The following is a 22,475-nucleotide window of genomic DNA, read 5'->3' on the forward strand; positions in this document are numbered from 1 at the left end:
TGATCTTCATTCTCTTCTGGCCGCAGCTTCTAGCTGATTTTCTGCTCATTTGTATTTGAATCTGAGAGAGGGAAGAGAGAGACAGTGAAATTTTTATCACTTAGTTTTGTCTCTCTGATCACCATTTTCATTTTTTAAGGCTGTTACTTTGCTAACCTATTTTTTTAATAAACTTTTCTCCTGTGCGTGTACAAGTAAATAACACTTATTTTGTTGTTTACTCAGTTAAAGAGAGCTGGGGTCAGGAAGACTGATTTTAATCTCTTTTATTTTATTTATTTTAAGAAATACCAATATATTTTCCACAAGTTAGAATGATATAGAACTAATTTTTGGAAGACATGTACAGTGTATCTACAATTACCCAATGTTGTACAATAACTGGAATCATCCAATTTCATGGATTTGCAAGGAAATGTTGAGGGTTGTTTCTGCCCAGTTGTATTAATAAGTTAGCTGCCACAAATATGTATTTCATATGCTGACTGTCTTTCCTCAGGTACAAATTCATACAACAGGAGTATTTTAGCAAGGTGAATGCATATATGTTTATTTTTTTAATCTTAAAAATTAAATTTTAAATAAAGTCAATGTGAGGAATTTAAAATATTGGGTTTTAAAATTTGATTTTTTTCTTTTTCCTATATTTTTGTTAATAGAAAACAAAAAATAAACTTTTATAGCTTTTCCAAACTTACTCTCCATTTAGAAAAAATAATGCAAAGAAAGCATTCTCTTAATCTATAGGATAAACTTTTAATGATAAACAAATTGATTAAATGCAGTTTTTCAAACATTACATACTTTTAGAATTTAAGTTACCAAGTCCTTGATAATGTCTTTATTTTTTAATTTTATTTTATTATATATGTTAATCACCATACATTACATCATTAGTTTTTGATGTAGTGTTCCATGATTCATTGTTTGTGTATAACACCCAGTGCTCCATTCAATATGTGCCCTCTTTAATACTCATCACCAGGCTAACCCATCCCCCCACCCCCTCCCCTCTAAAACCCTCAGTTTGTTTCTCAGAGTCCATAGTCTCTCATGGTTCATCTCCCCTTCCGATTTCCCCGCCTTCATTTTTCCCTTCCTACTATCTTCTTTTTTTTTTTTAAACATATAATGTATTATTTGTTTCAGAGGTACAGGTCTGTGATTCATCAGTCTTACACAATTCACAGCGCTCACCATAGCACATACCCTCCCCAGTGTCCATCACCCAACCACCCCTTCCCTTCCACCCCCCACCACTCCAGCAACCCTCAGTTTGTTTCCTGAGATTAAGAATTCCTCATATCAGTGAGATCATATGATACATGTCCTTCTCTGATTGACTTATTTCGCCTAACATAATACCCTCTAGTTCCATCCACGTTGTTGCAAATGGCAAGATTTCTTTTTTTGATGGCTGCATAATATTCCATTGTATATATCTATATCACATCTTCTTTATCTATTCATCTGCTGATGGACATTTCGGCTCTTTCCATAGTTTGGCTATCAAGACAGTATGGTACTGGCACAAAAACAGACACATAGATCAGTGAAACAGTAATAGAGAGGCCAGAAATGGACCCTCAACTCTATGGTCAACTAATCTTCAACAAAGCAGGAAAGAATGTCCAATGGAAAAAAGACAGTCTCTTCAACAAATGGTGTTGGGAGAACTGGACAGCCACATGCAGAAGAATGAAACTGGACCATTTCCTTATACCACACACAAAAATAGACTCAAAATGGATGAAAGACCTAACTGTGAGACAGGAGTCATCAAAATCCTAGAGGAGAACACAGGCAGCAACCTCTTCGACCTCACCTGCAGCAACTTCTTCCTAGAAACATCGGCAAAGGCAAGGGAAGCAAGGGCAAAGATGAACTATTGGGACTTCATCAAGATAAAAAGCTTTTGCACAGCAAAGGAAACAGTGAACACAACCAAAAGACAACCGACAATGTCTTTATTATTAACGTAGTAAATATAAATAAGATTTTGCATGGGATTTTTTTTTAAGAAAAATCTGATGTTTTATAGAATCAATGAAATGAGATAAAATGTTGTCTTTATTTTTAAGAATTTATTGTTTTGATCCATTTCTTTGCCTTTGTTTTTTATTCCTGGCCATAAGAGTTCAGATACTGGCACGCCATTTATGGCAAAGACTTATGGCAGGGGTTCCTTTCTGGGCCAGGGAGATAGCCAACATCTGAGTTCTGGTCTCTGGCTTTGTGGATTCAGAGAGACTTTTTGTTTCCAGACATTTAGGGAATCTTTGTTTAGGCATTGGCTTCAAAATACCTGGTTTTTAACAAAAAATTAGGAGGCATTCAAAGAAACAAGAAAGTAAGGCGTATACACAGGAAAAATAGCAATCAATAGAAACTCTTTAAGGAAGTCCAGGCATTGCACTTACTCCACTAGAAAAAGTAGATAAATTGGATTTCATCAAATTAAAGACTTCGTTCATAAAACAAAATGTTCACAAATCATATATCTGTTAGAGGCTTAGTACCCTAATATAAAGAACTCTCATGACCCAAAAATAAAAAGACAAATAACCCAATTTAAAAATGGGCAAAGGACCTGAATAGACATTCTCCAAAGAAGATATACAAATGGCCAATAAGCACATGAAAAAGCACATTAGGGAAATAAATGCAAATCAAAACTGTAATGAGATACCATTTCACACCTCCTACGATGGCCAGAATTAATATAAGATTACAAAACAGAAGATAACAAATTTGGTGAGGTTGTGGAGAAATTGGAACAATTGTACATTGCTAGTAAAAATTTAAGGTGAGATAGCCACTGTGGAAGACAGTTTGGCAGTTCCTCAAAAAGCTAAAGAGAATTACAGTATGACTTAGCAGTTCCACTCCAAGAATACCAAGAGAATTGAAGACATGCTCACATTTATGCGTATAAATGTTCACAGAATCAGTTATTGATTAAAAGGCCCTGAAATGGAAAAACCTAATGTCCATCAACTGATGGATAAACAAAATGTAGAATATCCAAACAATGGAAAATTATTCAGCCATAAAAAGGGTGGTGAAAATCCCAAAGTCCCCATACTTTCTTATCACATGGGAAAGATTTCAGTTGACAAGGCAACGAAAAGACAAGAAAATTGAAAACTTCTTTCAGAGAACCCTAGGTGTCTGAGGACGCTAGTCTGAGAAATATTTCTATATGGCAGTCGCCCAGTGCAGGAGTTCTTTGTTTATCATGATTTTCCTGTGTGATTCTTCTCATACAGCTGTCAACTAGGAGAGGTTTAGCTCGCAGAATGCCCCTCTCATCATGTCTGTGCTGTTTTGTGCTAATTGCCCGCTAAGCATTTTAAAGTGTATTATTAGAGTTGTTTACTAATATATTGTTACTTATTTTTCAAATTATATGGTTCTCAGCTAAGTCTGGGGGATGAGTGACAAAATGTCTTTATGTTCTAGAAATTTATAATTCAATTGAAATACAAAACATTGACCTATTTCTTCAGCCCCACCTGTTTGGTTTTGTCTGATCTATTTGAGATGGATGTGGTTTCTAATTCCTAAAACTGTTCTCTACAGATTGCATGAGGTTGTTTGGGTATAACTTAGCAACTCTTCAAATCAACAGAGTACTTTTATGTAGAAACCTTACCTCTTTTTAAAAAGGTGGTAGGCAGATTGGTTTCCTTTCTGAAACCAACATATCTTTTCTTAATGAACCTTATTTAAGTACCCTTACTGCCAAATGTAAAGCATTCCACAAATAGAACAGCTGTAATAGTTTTCACTCATCAGAGGTTTTGCATCCCACTATCTGTGTATTGTGTTTTGTAAATAGAAAGCAGTTAATACCAGAATCATATCATCAGCACATTGTTGGTGACTCTCTCATAGCTTCTTATTGTTGGCTCTTATTTTGGTAGGCCAGCCTGTCTGGCTGCTGTTGAATTATTGTCTAATGTCTCCTCAGCCCCAAAATCTCAGATAAATTTAGAAGATGCCAGTCCAGCCAGTAGTCTGAGGGGAGCACAGTATGGGGAATCTTGTTTTAAATCTAGGTTTATTTTTGTTCAAAATTATTTGTTGTATCAAAATTGTATTATTTATGTTTACAGTTGTAGGACTGTAACATGACTTCATGTCTCTACAGTACTATGAAATATTGTGTGAGGTTTCCCCAAAATAGTAGATTTTTACCTTTTCAAAATCAGAAGAGATATTCTCCAATTTCTAGATCAAGAAGACAGGTTTTTTGGTCCCCCCACCCCCCCGCATTGAATACGGGGTAACAAGGATTTCAAGTAAGCTCAATTTCTCAATTATAGGAAAGAATTCCAAAGCTTTATGAAAGATTCCAGAAAATATTTAACCATAAAATATTTTAAATATCCTTTAAACTTTTAAATCTTGTATTAGCTAAGGGCTTTATCACTTCTAACTCATCACCTATTTTAGCTTTTATATCTTTTAGGCATTATGTTAGATACTGGATATACAGTGAAAAGATCTAGTAACTGTCTTTGAGTTCATAATATAGAAGGGGAGACAAGCAGGAGAGTTATAATTTATAGCATAGTATAAGAAGAAGTATATGGCCCTTTCAATTTTGGCAGCCAGTAGAATTCCAGATGGGTAAATTCTCAGATGGGTATAACCTAATGTCTTTGGAAACAGAAAAGATGGGAAGATAAGGAAGTTAAGAATTAGTCCCTGAGCAGGAAGTAGGGAGTTAGCTATTTGCTTTCTTTTGGTTTAGCAAACTCTAGAGTCTTCTCTTTCATTTTCTTCCCCCTCTTCGTTTTCTGCTGTCTTTTATTTCTACTTCTGTTGAAAAGTTTAAAGTTAATGCTCCTTCATTATTATAAAATTTGTTGCATTAATACGTTTAAAAATACTACATTTTATTTCTATGTGAATAGAAATCTCTATAAATATAAATGAAGAGGCTTCTTCTCTGATATTTGGTTAACCTCATTTATGCTTCTGTGAATTTCCATAAGGAAAAGAAAGTAGCAGTTGTGTTAATTATAGTAATACATTACTTAGATGATTATTCTTATTTGGGTTTGGGTTCCAGAATAGATGCTAACAAGCATGCCAGGTCTTTTGACATCTTTTTTGTTGTGGTGGTTGTTATTACAAGTCTGGCATATTTGCCTTTACACTGAGGTTGTCCACCTTAAATTGTAATTATTTTCCTTATCATAGGCCCTTCATCTCCTCCCCACCACAAGAGATTTAACAGGTATTTTTTATGATGACATTAATCGACAATGCAGCTCATCATTAATAGAAGTCTGGAACTTAGAGAATATAAAAACATATCTTATTACATGTTGAGTTTGAGGTGACAGTGAGATATCCAAATGAAAAAGGCCATTTAGCAGTTGGAAACTTAAATACCAAATTACTGGGATGAGAGAGATTGTACTTACCCTTCATAGCAGAAGTCTTAGAATGAAAATCAGATCTTGTCATTCCTCTGTTCTTTATCCTCCACTGATGGCCTAATTCAGTCAGAATAAAGCTAAAGTCTTTCAAACGGTTTTGATGGCCTTACACGATGTAGCCTCCTGTGATCTTTCTGAGCTCATCTGCTTCCTCATTCCCGGGCTCTGGCTACACTGACCTCCTTCCTGTTTCTGGAAAAGCGTAGCTGTGCTGCTCTGGCCTTCAAGGCCTTACAGCCCTTCCCTTTGCCCTAGCGGGAGCACTCCTCCTCCAGACACCTTTCCCTCCCCCTCCCCTCCTTCAGGTCTTTGCTCATATCTCACCTTCTCAATGAAGCTTTTCCTAACTATGCTACTTAAAATCGCTGTCCCTTCCCTTCCACACACGTCTCTATCCTCACCTGCTTTGTCTGTGTAACACTTATCATTTCTAATATACTCTATAATCTACTTTTTAAATTTTATTAATTTTATTTATTGTCTCTCTCTCTCACAATAGAATGTACCTCTATGAGGACAGTGATTTTGATAAATTTTATTCACGGCTGTATCCCCAGCACCTCAAACAGAGGCTGGCATATACTAGGAGCTCAATAAATATTTGTTGCTAAGTTAGGGCTACCCACATTGAGATTAGTTTGAAGTTTTCAAACTAATGCTTACCTTTGCTGGGAACATGAAATATAAACAAGGGTTTTATTTTTAAAGTCTTTCCTTAGGGTCAAAACTAAACTACATGTGTATATATCTGTTTACATATATGTGTGTGTGTGTGTCTGTATGTGTGTGTGTATATATATATATATGTCATATATAATATATATAACATCTATAATCTGCAGGTGCCTGGTGGCTCAGTCGGTTAAGCATCTGCCTTCAGCTCAGGTTGTGATCCCAGGGTCCTGGGATTGAGCCCCACATTGGGCTCTCAGCTCAGTGGGGAGTCTTCTTCTCCTTCTGCCCCTCCTGTTGCTCAGGCTTGTGTGCTGCCTCTCTCTCTCTCTCTCTCTCTGAAATAAGTAGATAAAATCTTTTTTAAAAAATCTATAATCTAGGGATGTCTGGGTGGCTCAGTCAGTTAAGTGTCTGCCTTTGGCTCAGGTCATGATCCCAGGGTCCTGGGATTGAGTCGCGCATCAGGCTTCTTGCCCAGCAGGGAGCCTGCTTCTCCCCTTGCTTGTGCTCGCTCTGTCTCTCTCGCTCTAACAAATAAATAAAATCTTTAAAAAAACTTATAAAAAATCTATAATCTATAAATACTTGATTGAACAGATGTTTAGTCACTTATTCACCAAGTTCTATAATAGACACACAGTAGGTGAGAGCTGATGGAAACTTTACATATTATGTCAAGGAGGTTAAATGTCCTGTGGGCAGTGAGGATTTAGTGAAGGGTTTTAAGCAGAGATTGAGATGATCAGACATATTTTTGATAGCTTCCTCTGGTGGCTCAGGGAGACCATCTGGAAAGTTATTTTAATAGTCCATCAGGAGGTGATGAGAGGAGGATATGAGGAAGGGATGGATTTTGGACATATTTAGGAAATAAAAATTGACAAATCTTGGTGTCTGCTTGCATGTGGGGTACGAGAGAAGAGGCTAGAATGACTCCAGCATACCGACTGAGAGAAGAAATACATGAGGTGATGTTAAGTTCATTCTGGAAAGTTGAATTTGAGGTGCCTGTGTGACATCTGGATAGAGATATCTGATGGAGAATTGGATTCGGGGTCTGAGACCCAGGAGATCTGAGCTAGAGATGGAGTTTCGGGGATAGTCCGTATAGAGATGTGTTTTGAAGTCATGTTGAGTGAGTGGTATCACCCAAGGATAATGTATATAGTTGGAGGGAAAAAGAAGCCTAGGATGTTAGGGCCATGAGGACTTCTGACTCCGAAGAATTGGACAAAAAGTACTCAGAATAAGGTAAGAAGAAAACCACACTAATCGTAATCCCTCAGGTCATGACTTAAACATCACCTCTTCAGAGAAGGCTCAGGTGATCTCCCAATTAAAATTAGGTCTCCTCTATGGCTTTTCTATGAGCCCTATTCTTTTCCTTTGTAACTTTTTTCACAGGTTAAAATTACATGTTATTTTTGTGTCTTACCTGTTTATGTCTCTCACTCCATGAGGGCAGAAACCTCTTTTTTTGCTGTCCATTATTTGCTCAGCTTTTAGCACGGTGCCTGATGCATGATAAATTTATTTAAGTATGAAGGAGGTGTGGGATCACAGAAGCCAATGGATGACAATGTTTCAGAAGGTAATTATTTCAAATGCTGCTCCAGGGAGTCCAGTAAAATAATAATAATAATAGCAGATATTGAGCACTAATAAATGAAGGAATGAAAAGCATCCATTGTATTTATCAGTGAGGAGGTTTGGGATGAGTTATCCACCAAGTGAACACTGCCCCTCGTGGAGCTCTCTGTCTGCAGAGGGGTAATGACAGTATCTAGCTTCTCCAGGAACTTCATTGTGCTCTTTACATGCACTATTCAATCCTCACAACAAACCTGAAGGTAGGTGAAGGTGATTATTATCCCTGTGTTACAGATGAGGAATTAGGTTTAAGGAGATTACATACATTGCCCAAGAATAAGCAGGTAGTGATTAAGCCAGGGCTTAAATTTAAGGCCTTTCTGACCCCAGAGCCCATGCTTTTAACCACCATGCTCCAGTAGGGGGATCCAGTTGATTCTTCATCAGGGAACTGATACCTTGAAAATGACATTTGAGCAGGAATGGTTTAGGTGCTGTTTATAGGACAGATTAGAAGTGAGAGTGACTGGAATTGAGAAACCAGATACACAGATCTTGCATTAATCCAGAATGAGGCATTTGGTTCCAACTGGAATCATAACTATATATGAGAATAAAGAAGGAAGGGACAATCTAAGATCTCTTATTAAGGAAGAATTGACAGGACATAGATACCAATTGAAATGAGTAAAAGAGAAAATTAAAAAGTAATTATAAGACTACAATCCTAGGCATTGGAGAGTTTTATGAACTGCACTTCTAATATGGGAGAAATTCAAAATGGTTGCATGAAATCATAAATTTGTGATTAGAATTTTAGGTACTATTTATACACTGAAAAGGGGAAATGACAGTCTTTGGTGTTCAGAAAGGGCTAGAGGAAAAGGATTTACTCAGACATAGTCATTAGAACCATGTGATGACGATTCTTACGGATCTCAGCATTCTTTATAAGAAACTTTATAAGCACAGCTGCCATTGCTGTGGTTTAGTAATTTTATAATTTAAGGAAAAGTTAAAGGTTTTTTCCATTTAACAAGAATTTTCTTGCCTTTTATAAGGTAGATGGAGTGAAAGGGAATGGAGGAGGTGTGTTGTTTGGCACTAATAAAATACAAAAGGTGGTGATAAATCCAAGGCCAGGAATAGGATTCTGAGTGCCATTAGGGATTCCACGGAGCCTAGTGGGTGATAGGGACAGGTCAGAAGGGATCTGTAAGTGCAGTCACTAACTGGCACAGCATGTGAGAGAGAGACCTGGCTGGCATGCTCAGGGAAATGACTTTGTGTTCTCTGGCATCTATACCAAGATCCTAACATAGACTAAACATTTGATCTTTGTCGCCTGACTACATAGACACAAGGTTAGGAGTATAGAATTCAAAGTTGGTAAGTACCAAATCTAGTTCATCGCTTTAACTTTAATTGTATATGTATTATTTATTTTCTTAGCAATATAAAATCCCAGACCTTGTGAGTAAAAGTTGTTTAAAGTTCTTTTCAAAGTATAATCTGAACTAAACATAAAAAATAATTTCCCTGACTCCCAATTATACATTGTTTTTACATTTACATCTGAACGTGATTTTTTTCTCTGAAAAAAATTTCAGTATCTACTTCATTATTCTAACAATATTTTCATCCTGATTAACCTTTATGATTTCATAAGGGCTTATTACTTTTGTTTTACAGATACAGAAAAGAAAGTGTAGAAACAATAACTAGCTGATGATTCTGTGCTTTTATATAGATGTGGTTGCTTTTATGATGGCTGTAATTAGCTATTCATTAAGAGACTACAATGTTTAGATATCTTCTAACATAAGGGAGCTTCCTCCTCCCCTATGGTTAGAAAGTTCACCAGGGTTGATTTCTTATTGTTGTCCTTCCTTTTTAGGTGTGAAATTTTTCAACATGAGTGGCCTCGGGGACAGTTCATCCGACCCTGCTAACCCAGACTCACATAAGAGGAAAGGATCGCCATGTGACACACTGGCATCAAGGTAGGAACACTCTTTTCTCAGTCTATATCAGGGAGAGCTTCTGTATCATTTTCATTGACACTTTAGAACCCTTGTTTCATCTATTCCAAGTTTACTGATCATCTTTGAGTCCCTTAGAGTCACCATGTTCTCTCGCTTCCCCAGGGCCTTTGCACATGCTGCTCCCTTAATCCAGCTCGCTCCCTCTAGATTTCCTGTAGTTAACACCTATATGTTCTCCAGATGCCAGCTTAGACATTACCACCTTAAAAGAAGCCTTCTCTTACTTCCATAACTATTATTTTAAATCTCCCTCATTCATGTATCTGTCTCACATGTATGTTTATAGCTCTGCTCCATAATTTTCAGATTTTTACTAGTTCATGTGATTATTTCACAAATCCCTGGCTTCTCCACTACACACTTAGGCTGCCATTTGGTAAGGACCTTGTCTATTCTTACCCTTTTATTCCTGGTTTGTAGCATAGTATTTGGGTTATATATAGTAAGGACACAGTAAAAATTTGTCAAGTGAATAAATAAATCCATTGTACATCTTTAATTGCTGTCTTAGAACATTACGGTCTTAGGAGAACAAATAAATATATTGTTATAATATTAGGATTTTAAAGAATGCATATTGTGAAATTAAATATTTGTATATTATAAGGAATATGATCACCTTAAATAGGCTAAAAGAGAATTATTGCTAAGGAGACTCTAACAAATACCAGATAGAGAAGGGACCTTAATCACACAAAAGAGCAGCTTCCCATCTGAGAGGAGAAGAGTGGGGATCCATTCACCTTCTAGGGTCTAGAGTAAGCTTTCTCAGCCTTTCACACTATTGGCATTGTCCCCCAGATAATTCTTTGTTGTAGAGCGCCATCCTGTATATTGTAAGATGTTTAGCAATATCCCTGGCTTTCACACACTAGAGGCCAGTAGCATCTTTATATCAGTTATGATAACCAAAATGTCATAGCAGTTATATGATTACCAAAAATGTCTTCAAACATTATCAAATGTTTGTCAGTATTTCCTGAGGATGGGGAAAGCAGTATGGCTCCAGTTGATAATCACTGATCTAGGGAGTGAAGTGGCAGAAGACTCTTTTGTCACTGGATTACATGCTTCTTTCTCATGGGGGCCAGGGGGGAGGAAAGGATTTTAAGAGGAGAGTGAGTGCCAGAGCTCCAGGGTGGAGGGTGAAAAGTGAATCAGTTCAGAGAACTATCATAGAGAGATCATAACCTAAGTACTCATAACCACAGGTGAGTGTCCAGGTGCTCAGAGGAATGTTGATATCAAGATACAATCTAGCTTCGTGTTGTCAGAGTTAATGTTCTTATATGTATATAAATTCAGTCTTTTTCGAAAGAAAACTTACAAATAAATAATTAAAACTATGTTTTTTAGATTTAATTTTTATTTGGGGGAATTTTTTAAATCTATGAAAATATAGAGACTAAGAATCTATGTATACCCATCACATATAATTATTCATATTTTACAGTGTTATTAGCATTGTGTTAATATTTTATCATATTTGCATAGTCTTGTTTGAATAAAGGTAGTAGAATGATTAATGATTAAATTGATCTGTCTGCAACTAATTTCTCCATTTTTAATAATTATATATATAAGGATTGGTGAGTAATATAGATTGTTTATAAATATATATTGTACAATGCTGTATACTGTATATATTTTTCTATAATATGCTCTTTTCAGCATACATCTTGAGAGATAAATACATGTAGATTCAGTCCTATCATTTTTTTAGTTATTTTTTTATTATTACTGACATACAATTGACATATAACATTGTGTAAGTTTAAGACGTACAATGTGTTGGTTTGATACATTTATACATTACCATATGTATAGTGTTAGCTAACACCTCTACCACCTCCCACAATTATTAAGTCTTCTTTGTGGTGAGAACAATTAAGAACTAGTCTCTAGCAACTTTGAAGTTTGTAACACAATGTTGTTGACTGTAATACAATTTTTGATGAAATATTGTGTTACAGGAATGTACCCCATTTGGAAAGATCCCTTTCTCTACAGAGAGACATTCCCTCTAGATAAACAACCTTTTTGTTAGAAATTTTCACTCTTACCGCTAGCACTGCAGCGAACACCCTCATACATATCTCCTACTTTATACATAAGAGTTCCTTTAGGATCTGTGTACATTTTTTTTTTTAAGATTTTATTTATTTGCCAGAGAGAGAGAGAGAGAGAGAGCACAAGCAGGGGGAGCAGCAGGCAGAGGGAGAAGCAGGCCTCCTGCTGAGCAGGGAGCCCGATGTGGGACTTGATCCCAGGACCCTGGGATCATGACCTGAGCCGAAGGCAGACGCTTAACCGACTGAGCCACCCAGGCATCCCGAGGATCTGTGTACATTTTTATGTTAACTGGGTCACTACCACATTGCTCTTCAAATAAGAAGCATTGAGAGTTCTTTTTTCTCACATCCTTACACTATTCTCTCCTCACTTTAGCTCTTTGCCAATCTGATGAGTGTGGGGTTTCAGTTTTAAGTATATTTAACCAATCACTAGATTAATTGATCATGATTTTTCTTTTCCTCTTCAGTGAATTTCCTGGTTGTATCTTTTGCCCATATTCCTGCTAGGGTGTTTTTCCTTTTCCTTTTGTTTGTAAGAGTTATTTTTAATTTTCTAGGTACTACCCTTTTTTGCTTATATTTGATGCAAGTATCTTCTCCCAAGTCTGTTTAACTCTGTTTTTGAAATCTGTTGTTGTAGGTTGGAACCTTCCGTTTTCATGTGTCAAGCTCTTGGGGGATCTTGTTAAAGAATTTTTCCCCTCTACTTCAAGGCCTTAACTGTATCTTTACGTATTTTCCTCTAATACATATGTAGAGTTTTAATTAATCTGGAATTTATTTTTGTGTGTGATATAATTTTATTTTTTCCCATGTAGAACAAAAGTGGTTATGACCCTATCCTTTCCCTGCTTTTGTGCTGTTACCTTTATCATAGATCGAGTTCCTGAAAAGATAGGGATCTGGGTCTGAACTTTCTTATGACAATCACCGTGATCTCTGAAGGGGCAAGTCCTTCTTCCTTGTCATTTTTCAATATTGTTTTCCCTCTTCTTGTCCCTTTAACTTTCGTAAGTTTCCCCTGGAAAAAAATACTCCTGGGATTTGGATTAGAATTTCATTTACTTTTATAGATTAAGTTGGGGGAGAAAGACATTTTCATTTTCTAGACTCTAGATTCTGGAGTGTTCTTATTTATAAATATAAAGGTGGTTCACTTATTCAAGTCTTCACTGTTAGTAATAGTTTATACATTTCCCCTTTAAACAACTACCTCATCTTTAGTTAGATGTATTCCTGGGCACCACAGAATTTTTTATTGCTTTTAGAAATGGGATCATTTGTCTGTTGCACCTTCTAATTGGCAATTTTTAATATATAGGAATACTAATGATTTGGGATTACTGGTCTCGTGTGCATGTGCATCCATTGTTCTGAACTTTCTTATTTGTTTTATGGTTTATCTGCAGGTCTTTGATTTTTTTGTACATACGTAATCATGTTATTACAAATATCAAAAATTTAATATTTTTCTCTTCTTAGGTGTTTTGAAGATGATCCTTATATGTTTGTAAGGATAATCCTTATCTTTGTATGTTTGCTTTCAAAATATTTGAGAACATTCCCTCCTTCAGGTTTATAAGTGGGCTTTAGTTTCAGTTGATATTTTTGATATGGTAAACCAGAACTTTGTGATTTTGAAACTGATTGAGCATGAATACCACCTTGTCATGTTTCTTTTGGCTTTGTTATCATCCGCTTTCTCTAGATTGTGAGCTCATTAATCATAAAGAGCATATGTTAGACTTCAGGGTATTGCCAGCCCTGTCCACCAGAGCCCTGACAGAGTTTCTTAGTAATTGTTTGGTGGGGTGAGATGTCTCATATCTCTTCCTATTACCTCTTCTCCATTCCTTAACTCTACTGGAGAATGCTGGTCTCAAAATGGTGGGTAGCTGTGCCTTGTGCTTGTGTAACATTTCTAATTCAGCTCAACAAGTGTTTTATTCAGTGCCTACTATTCAACCAGCATGGTGTGCATAATGTTACTAAGGATATAAGTGAAGTGAAACATGTTTCTATCTTCAGGGAGCTTACAGATCGGGTCATGCCATGCATTCTTCTTCTGAAACCCTTCTGGGCTTCCTCTTACCCTGAAAATAAATGTTCATAGCCAAAATGATGATGCTAGATAACATTTATTGAACTAATAGCCAGGAACTCTGCCAAGCTTTTTACATGTATCATCTTTTTTAATCCTCACAAAATTCTGGGGATAATGTCATCATCCCTGTTTTACAGATAAAGAAATTGAAGCTTGGAGAAGTTAAATTGCTGTTAAATAACTTGCCCAGCACTACATAGCTAATAAATGACTGAGAAGTTTGAACTTGTGCTTTTAAGCAGTGTACTGTGCTTTTTATCTTGATGTATGCAAGAGCCCTCATGATCAAGCCTGGACCTCATCTCTTGCCCTTTTGTTTCTTATTTATAGTTCAGCCATACTGAACTACTTCTAGGTCCTTTTACTTGACATTTTCATCCCTGTTTTATACCTCTGAAAAAGCTGGGTGTGTTTGTCTGCCTCCCCCAGCCTGAAACCAACCCCCCTCTACCACTAGGTTTAGACACCTTGTTCTCTAGGTCTAGGCGCAATTTCTGTGAGCCTCTATAGTATTACAGTCTTTGTCACTGTAATGGCTCCTTTTCTTTATTCTCACCCTAATTGGGACTACTTCTAATTTACCACTGGGTCCCCAGGACATAGTACACAGTTATCTGGCACGTAATAAGCAGAGGAGCATTTGTTGAAAAAGCTAGTAAGTTGAAGACAAAAGATACATGAGGAGTTAATTCATAGCATTATTAACCAGCATGTGTGCAGTATCAATGGAAATCCATTGGGCTGGTGAGGAGAAATGTAAGGGCCCAGAGTAATACAGGAAGCCTTCTTTTCTATTAAAGTAGAATTTTTTTTGTCACATCCGCCCCTTCTTCAGTTTTGACTTTATTTGAATATATCTGCTCTCATTTTCTGTCCTTGCTTATTAGTTACGTCATTTCATGGTGATTTTCCTAGTCTCATTCTTAAGTCATTTTATAGACACCTCAGCATTTCATTACTTTTAGCCTCTTGCTTCCTCTGTCACCTCCCTGACTATCCTGGATTCTGTCACTTTCTTTTACTCTGCAGTAGTGTCAGGCACTTCAGTTTTACATAAAATTTAATGTCAAAAACAGATTTGGTAGTTCTACCACATGAATCCAATTTACTCATGTTGGAATTTAGACCCCTAGATTTAAACAAATCATACTTTAGACTGAATCTACAAAATAAGTCCGGTATGAATGAGTTTCTCTAGGGTAAAATCACATGTCCTCTAAAACACTATCAAGTTGCAGAGATGGAGTTCTCTGAAACCTTGCATATATCAAAATGTGTGTTACTTATTTTCTTCATGTTTTCGATGCCTTGGTGTGAAGTTTGTCAAAATATCTTACTACATGTACTCTCTGCAGAAACTGTAAGATAAAATTTTACTAAGTAAAATGAGACTAATAACTCTAATGAAAGGTTTTAAAGATAAACACAATGTGATTATTATAGTTTTATAATTTGGTTTTGTTTTGGGATGTGTACTATTTTGTAGTATTTTGTTTTACATAGTTAAATAACAGTTGATTGGTTGACTTTGTTCTTTTCAACTTACTGTGTTGTTATGGAAATGCTATTGCTTTTACAGTTTTTTTATTATGAAAAGTAAGTGGTATTTTAATTGTTGCCAATTATAAGCTTTTTAAAAAGCAACTGATCTTTCCCTCTTTTCACCTCTTTTTTTCCTACCACTTTTCTGCCATTATACCAGATGATTTTGATTGCTGCTTATAAAACAAAGAGCTATTTGTGACCAGTCTTTCTTATTATGTTGATTTGATAATGGAAAAATTCATTTCAAAGTAATATTTCACTATCTTTGTATGTATTACATAAAGCAAGTTGCCTGATGATTTGGCTAATTAAACCAGAAGTAAAGACTGGAAAACAAAAGTGAACAATATTCATTCATTACATTTGAATGAATATAAAGTGCTAACTGTTTGCACTACTATCCTTTGTTCTCATTATTTTGCTTCAAGATATATCATAATTTATTTTATTTATTACATTTATAAGAACTTATAAATAGATGTCTTTTCTGTTTTTTAGAACAAAGTTGTATACGAAAGACCTTGTTCTCTGTACCTTTGTCTCTAATTATTGATTTTTTATTCTTCTTATTTTACTTTTTGGATGGATACTCTTTTCTTTCTGATGAGGACCAACTAATGGTCTAATCATTATAAGAATTAAGAGTTTATCAGATTTCTTTCAGTAGCAAAAAAATTAAGAAAGTTTATTAGATTTCCAAGTATAACTTATTTGTATAGTATATAGTATATAGTATAGTATAACTTATACTATAGTATAGTCTCCACTGCTTAATTTATAACAAAGTTGTTTGAAAATTTGAAAATTCATATTTTCTATTTCAAGGAGTTATTATTTAGAATGTAAAATAAATTCCAAATGCAACTTGTATATGTACTGTCTGCTTCCTTTTAATATCTAACATTCATTGGCTATTTGAAATAGTTGATGTATTTACATCATTGAAGAAATATATCTGTGATGGTAGTCATTCTTTTTATGTATTTTGACCAGAATTGTTTTCTGTACTTTGGTATTTTGTAGTACCTGTTTTTCAGATGTGAATTTAGATTGTTTTCAAATCTGATTTTATATTCTGGGTAAAATTACGGATCTCTCTAAGTATGTAAATATTAAGTACTTGAACAGAGGGGACGTATGGTGGTAGAAATGTACACTAACTGGTTTTTCTTTGTGTAACAGCACTGAAAAGAGGCGCAGGGAGCAAGAAAATAAGTATTTAGAAGAGCTAGCTGAGTTACTGTCTGCCAACATCAGTGACATTGACAGTTTGAGTGTAAAGCCAGACAAATGCAAGATTTTGAAGAAGACAGTCGATCAGATACAGCTAATGAAAAGAATGGAACAAGGTAAACAAAACAAAACCCATAGCTGTGTGCTTTGTTATGAAGACTTTCATAATATGTGACTTTTATTTTTTTATTAAGAAGTTGCATTGAATTTCATAATTTTATTAAACATTTTTGTTTAGATGGTCTTTATTTTTTTTAAAGATTTTATTTATGTATTTGACAGAGAGAGAGACAGCGAGAGAGGGAACACAAGCAGGGGGAGTGGGAGAGGGAGAAGCAGGCTTCCCGCCTAGCAGGGAGCCCGTTGTGGGGCTCGATCCCAGGACTTGGGGATCATGACCTGAGCTGAAGGCAGACGCTTAACGGCTGAGCACCCAGGCACCCCTAGATGGTCTTTATTTTAGAAAGTGAATCTGAGGGGCACCTGGGTGGCTCAGTCATTAAGCATCTGCCTTCGGCTCAGGTCATGATCCCAGGGTCCTGGGATCAAGCCCTGCATCGGGCTCCCTGCTCCGTGGGAAGCCTGCTTCTCCCTCTCCCACTCCCCCTGCTTGTGTTCCCTCTCTCGCTGTGTCTCTCTCTGTCAAATAAATAAAATCTTAAAAAAAAAAAAAAAGTGAATCTGAGAGCCTTCTTGTTACAACAACAAGGCTTATTAATTTAACTTGAACACTTGTTGCCTTGGGAGGTTATGGAACCTAGTATCCTAGGGGATTGAGTCAAGAGACATAAGTTGTGGTGTCAGACCTGAAGCTCTGGCATAGTGTTGAAAGACAGTAGCTCAGTTATAGGAAAATCCCTCCGTCTGAATAATAAGCTGGTCTCTGCCTGGGCTCTGGGCATGGGGAACAGTCTCCTATAAGAAGATCCTGATTTTTTTTTTTTTATGATTTTCATTTATACTATCCATATTTACTGAGGACCCCACACCACAAAACCCCTGGCAAAGAATTAAAGTAGATACAAAGGCAAAGCACTTTGGAGGAAAGCTCCCACACCTGGCCCCAAGGCATTCCCAAAGAAAAAGTGCTTCTCAGGGTGATTTTATGCTAAAAATTTATATAACGTACGAGGAAATAATCTAAGTAAATAGGAGCACAAATAACAGAAGGAATAGACCCAAAAGAAGTTCAGATTAAGAATAGCAATGTGAAAAGATTATAAACAAATATATTTATAATGATTAAAGTGATAGGATTTTAAGATTTTATAAGCTGGAAAGTAGTCAGTCTAGTGACAGCCGATTGAGCAGAGGGGAGAAGCTGGTATTTTTAAGTCTGCAAAGGGGAGAGCCAGTAAGAGGCTATATGTCTCCTTGCTGTTTGGTCTCAAACCCTGACAGCCTGACTCACATTCCCTAAGTCAGAGGTGGGAGGACTCTTCTGGGCACACTGAGCAGTCCAGAGGAAAGGACACATAGACACTGACCGTTGGGAAGACAAAAATCCATTCTCTATCTTGCCCCCTCTATTCACAGAGCTGCCAGTCAGCATTTTAGTACCTCACTCTTTAATATGAATAAAAATCCAGATATTTGAGGAAAGGCTGTAATCAAGGAAACAGAAAAAGGAAAGGCAGAAATCAAGCAGATTGAAAAAATAGGAACTCAGAGAAAGCAGAGACAATGCAGGGAGCAGAAGAAAACTTAACACCATCCAACAGTCCCTTAGAGACAAAAAGGAAGATATTTCATCTATGAAATGATAATAAGATGCTATAAAACATTCAAGACACCAAATAAGTTTTGGTACTTAAATCAGGATAGCTGAAATAAACTTTACCTCTTTACCTTGTTTTCTACTCTTTGCCTACTCATACCCTCTGCCTAACCATTTTGGGCACTCTCTGCCTCAGGTATTTGCACTTTCTATTCCCTTTGTCTGGAATGTTCTTTCCCAGATATATACAAGGCTCACTCCCTCATCCCTTTTAAGTCTTTGTTTAAATATTTCTTCTCAATGAACGTGTCCATAACTATCCTATCTAATACACACACACCCCCCTCTATAGCTTCTTTATTTTCCCCACAGTGTTTTTGCATTTAACATATTACATGTGTTATTTGTTTATTGTCTGCCTACTCCTACTAGAGCTCCATGAGGGCAAGGATTTTTGTTTGTTCATCGTTATGTCCTCAGTACCTAAAATGGGTCCTGGCTACATAGTAGACTTTCTGTGAGTATTTATTGAAAAAATAGATGAAGGGTTGAAAGATAATGTGAGGAAATCCCTTAGAAAGTAAAATAAAAAGATAAGCAGTCATATGATTAATTCCAGAGATAGAGAACAAACCAAATAGAAGGGAGGAAATTATAAGAGTAATAATACAAAAACAAAACAGCATACTTTTCAGAATTAGAGAGATGTGGGTTTCCAGATTAAAAGCACTCATAGTGAATAAAAAAGAAAGGAAAAGAAAAACACACCAATGCACAATTTTCAGACACTAGAGAAAAAAAAACGAGAGAGAAAAAAAATGGGCACACACTAGATTCAGAATGTATCCAGATTTCTGAATAACAGTACTAAAAAATGAGAATTCTAAACCTGGAATTCTGTGTGCATCCAAATGAAGTATGGGTGCAGAATAAAGACATTTTCAGACATTCAGAGCCTTAGTTGAAAAGTTACCTTTTTTCAGAAATACCTATCAAAACCAAGGTAGTAAACCAAGAAAGAAAGGCATAAGATCTTAATCCAGGGAAACCATGGAGTCTTAACATAGGAAAGGTAGAAGGAGACCCAGGATTACAGTTGTGCATCAACCTAAAAACGTAGCCAGTCCTAGCTGGAGCAGGTGGATAGGGGTTTTCCAGAGGTATATTTCCATAGAAAAAAGAACGGAACAGAGTATCTGATGACTGACCAAATTGAGAGGAATTTTTCAGCTCTTGGGGATAGTTTAGAGATGAATTAAACTAAACAAAACTAAATCACAAAATATAAGAAACATAAATTATAGCACACACCTTGGCTTATTTGTGAAGTATATTTATGTAGCCATAGTAACATAGACATTAAATACTGATTGCTCTAAAAATTGTTGTAACTATATGAGGAGGATGGAAGGAGGGAGAAATGTGTATGTAGAAGGTTGATGTAAGTAAGTTCAAGTCTTACTTTTCATGATAGCATGTCAGTAATGTCTGTCGTGGATATAATCAAGATATAGCAAATAAACATGTCATTGAGAAATACAGAATGTATTAGTTAGCATATAGGCTAGGCTACTGTAACAAGAGGCCCAAAGTACAGTGGCTCTAACAAGATAGTCTAGGTATGTGTCAGAGGCTGGGATTCCTTCCGTCTTTTTTGCTGTGCCATTGCTAGTGTATTGCCATCACCTCGGTGGTCAGACATGGCTCAGCTGTCTACATCCCAGCTGACAGGAAGGGGGAAGAAGAAAATGGGAAGACATGCTTCTTTCCTTTTAAGGATAAGACCCAGAAATTGCATGTCATTTCTGTTCACATTTCTTAAGCCAGAAAGTAGGTCCCATAGCCACTCCTGCCTTATGATTTGCCTAAAACTTTAGATGTTGTGCTTCTCACACAGTTATTTAATTTACTTGAACTTGATAGTTTATGTTTTTTTGCAAACTAATGTTTAAAAACAAAAGCCTGTCTTAATGTCATAAACATACGAATTGATGAAGGAAGTACATCTTAGAACTAAATGAGAAACTTTTATACCATAATAATAAAAAGATAAATAATCCAATTAAAAAATGGGCAAAGGCTCTGAGTAGACATTTTCCAAAGACATATAAATGACTAATAAGCACAGGAAAAATATGTTCAATATCATTAGCCATCAGAGAAATGCAAATCAAAACCACAATGAGATATTAGGATGGCTGTAATCAAAGAAACAGATAACAGGTGTTGGTAAGGATGGGAGAAACTGGAACCCCCATACGCTGCTGGTAAGAATGTAGAATAAAATTGTGCAGCCACTTTGGAAAACAGTCCAGTAGTTCCCCAAAATGTTAAACATAGAGTTACCATATCATCCAGCAATTCCATTTGTAGATATATACCTGAGACGAATGAAAACATAGGTCCACACGAAAACTTGCACACACATGTTCATAACATCATTGTTCATAAATAGCTGAAAAGTGGAAACAACCCATATATCTATCAGCTGATCAATGGGTAAGTAAAATGAGATATACTTACACAATGGAATATTATTTGGCAACAAAAAGGAATTAACTACTGACAAATGCTTCAGTATGGATGAACCTTGAAAACATGCTAAGCAAAAGAAGCCAGCCACAAAGAACCACACATTGTGTGATTCCATTTATATAAAATGATCAGAATAGGCAAATCCATAGAAACAAAGTAGATTGGTGGTTGCCTGGGGCTTGGGAGTATTGGGAAAATGGGTAGTGACTGCTAAAGGCCCGGGCTTTCTTTTTTGGGTGATGAGTATGTTCTAAAATTTATTGTGATGGTGGTTGCACAACTCTGTGAATATACTAAAAATCATTGAATTTTATGCTTTAAATGCATGAATGGTATGCTATGTGAATTGTAGCTCAGTAAAGCTGTTATTACAATATACTATATGAGATGACATTTTACACCTATTAGATTCACAAAAATAAAAAAAAAAGAAATTGTGACATCAGTTGCCAGTGAGGATGCAGAAAAACAAAAACATTTGGACATTGCTAGTGGTACATTCTCTTTAGAGAGCAGTCTGTCAAACTTAGTACTTTTTTTTAAAAAAAGATATTTATTTATTTATTTGAGAGAGAGTGAATGCAAGAGAGCACGAGTGGAGGGTGGGAGGGCAGAGGGAGAGGGAGAAGCGGGGTCCCTGCTGAACAAGGAGCCTGACACAGGGCTCGATCCCAGGACCCTGGGATCATGACCTGAGCTGAAGGCAGACACTTAACCAACTGAGCCACCCAGGTGCCCCAAACTTAATAATGTCAAAAATGCATAGACCCTATATGATCAACTTCACTTTTACTATTTACCCTAAAGAAACTGTCACAACATGTACAAAAAAGGAAATACTGAAAATAGTTTACTACAACACTGTATGTGGTGGTCAAAGGTTTGTCAGTAGTGGACTAGGAAGTCTAACTGTGAGTTATTTATATGACATAATACTATATCCCAGTTCGAATGAATGAATCAAATCTATATCAATGTGCTTAAATCTCAAACATAATATTGAATGGCAAAAGTAAGTTGGAAAAGTCTCTATATATTTATGTAAACTTGAAAATACAAAACAGTAATATATTGTTCATGAAATCATACATGTGTACTTAAATAATAAAAACAGACTTAGAAATTATTAGGCTGATCTCAGAATACTGATTAGTTCTGAAAAGGGACAGAGGAAGAATGGTGGCAGAGCATTAGTTCTATGTGCAGCATTTCATTTTTTAAAAAGGAAGGACCTGAACCAAATGTTAACATCTGTGAAAAATGAACGATGGCTATGTGAATGTATGCTATGTCACTTTCTGTATTTTTTTGGAATGTATGGAATAGTTCGTATTTTAAAGTGAAGAAAATGAGTGTCTATATTCAATAATACCACATTCGGTTTTGGGCTGACGAACTAACTAGTTTGACAGATTGGAAACGTATTTAATTACGGTGCTGCTTTAAGATGATGGATGGCTGTTCCAACATCACTGCACAAAAGAACTCCAGATCATTTAGCGG

General features: G+C 36.1%; 1 protein-coding gene across 8 annotated transcripts in view; it reads left to right on the forward strand.

Annotated features, from left to right (window-relative positions):
• NCOA1 (nuclear receptor coactivator 1) overlaps positions 1-22,475 on the forward strand; it is a 246,093-nt gene that overhangs the window by 141,497 nt on the left and 82,121 nt on the right. For all 8 annotated transcript variants that reach the window (XM_027621455.2, XM_027621452.2, XM_027621454.2 and 5 more), the window contains 2 exons: positions 9,616-9,721; positions 16,670-16,836. In XM_027621455.2, coding sequence (XP_027477256.2) covers positions 9,633-9,721; positions 16,670-16,836 — 256 coding nt within the window. In that variant the 5' untranslated portion in view covers positions 9,616-9,632. The remainder of the gene's footprint in view (positions 1-9,615; positions 9,722-16,669; positions 16,837-22,475) is intronic.

This window comes from Zalophus californianus, chromosome 8 (genome assembly GCF_009762305.2).
Source record: "Zalophus californianus isolate mZalCal1 chromosome 8, mZalCal1.pri.v2, whole genome shotgun sequence".
In the NCBI taxonomy this organism is placed as follows: domain Eukaryota; kingdom Metazoa; phylum Chordata; class Mammalia; order Carnivora; family Otariidae; genus Zalophus; species Zalophus californianus.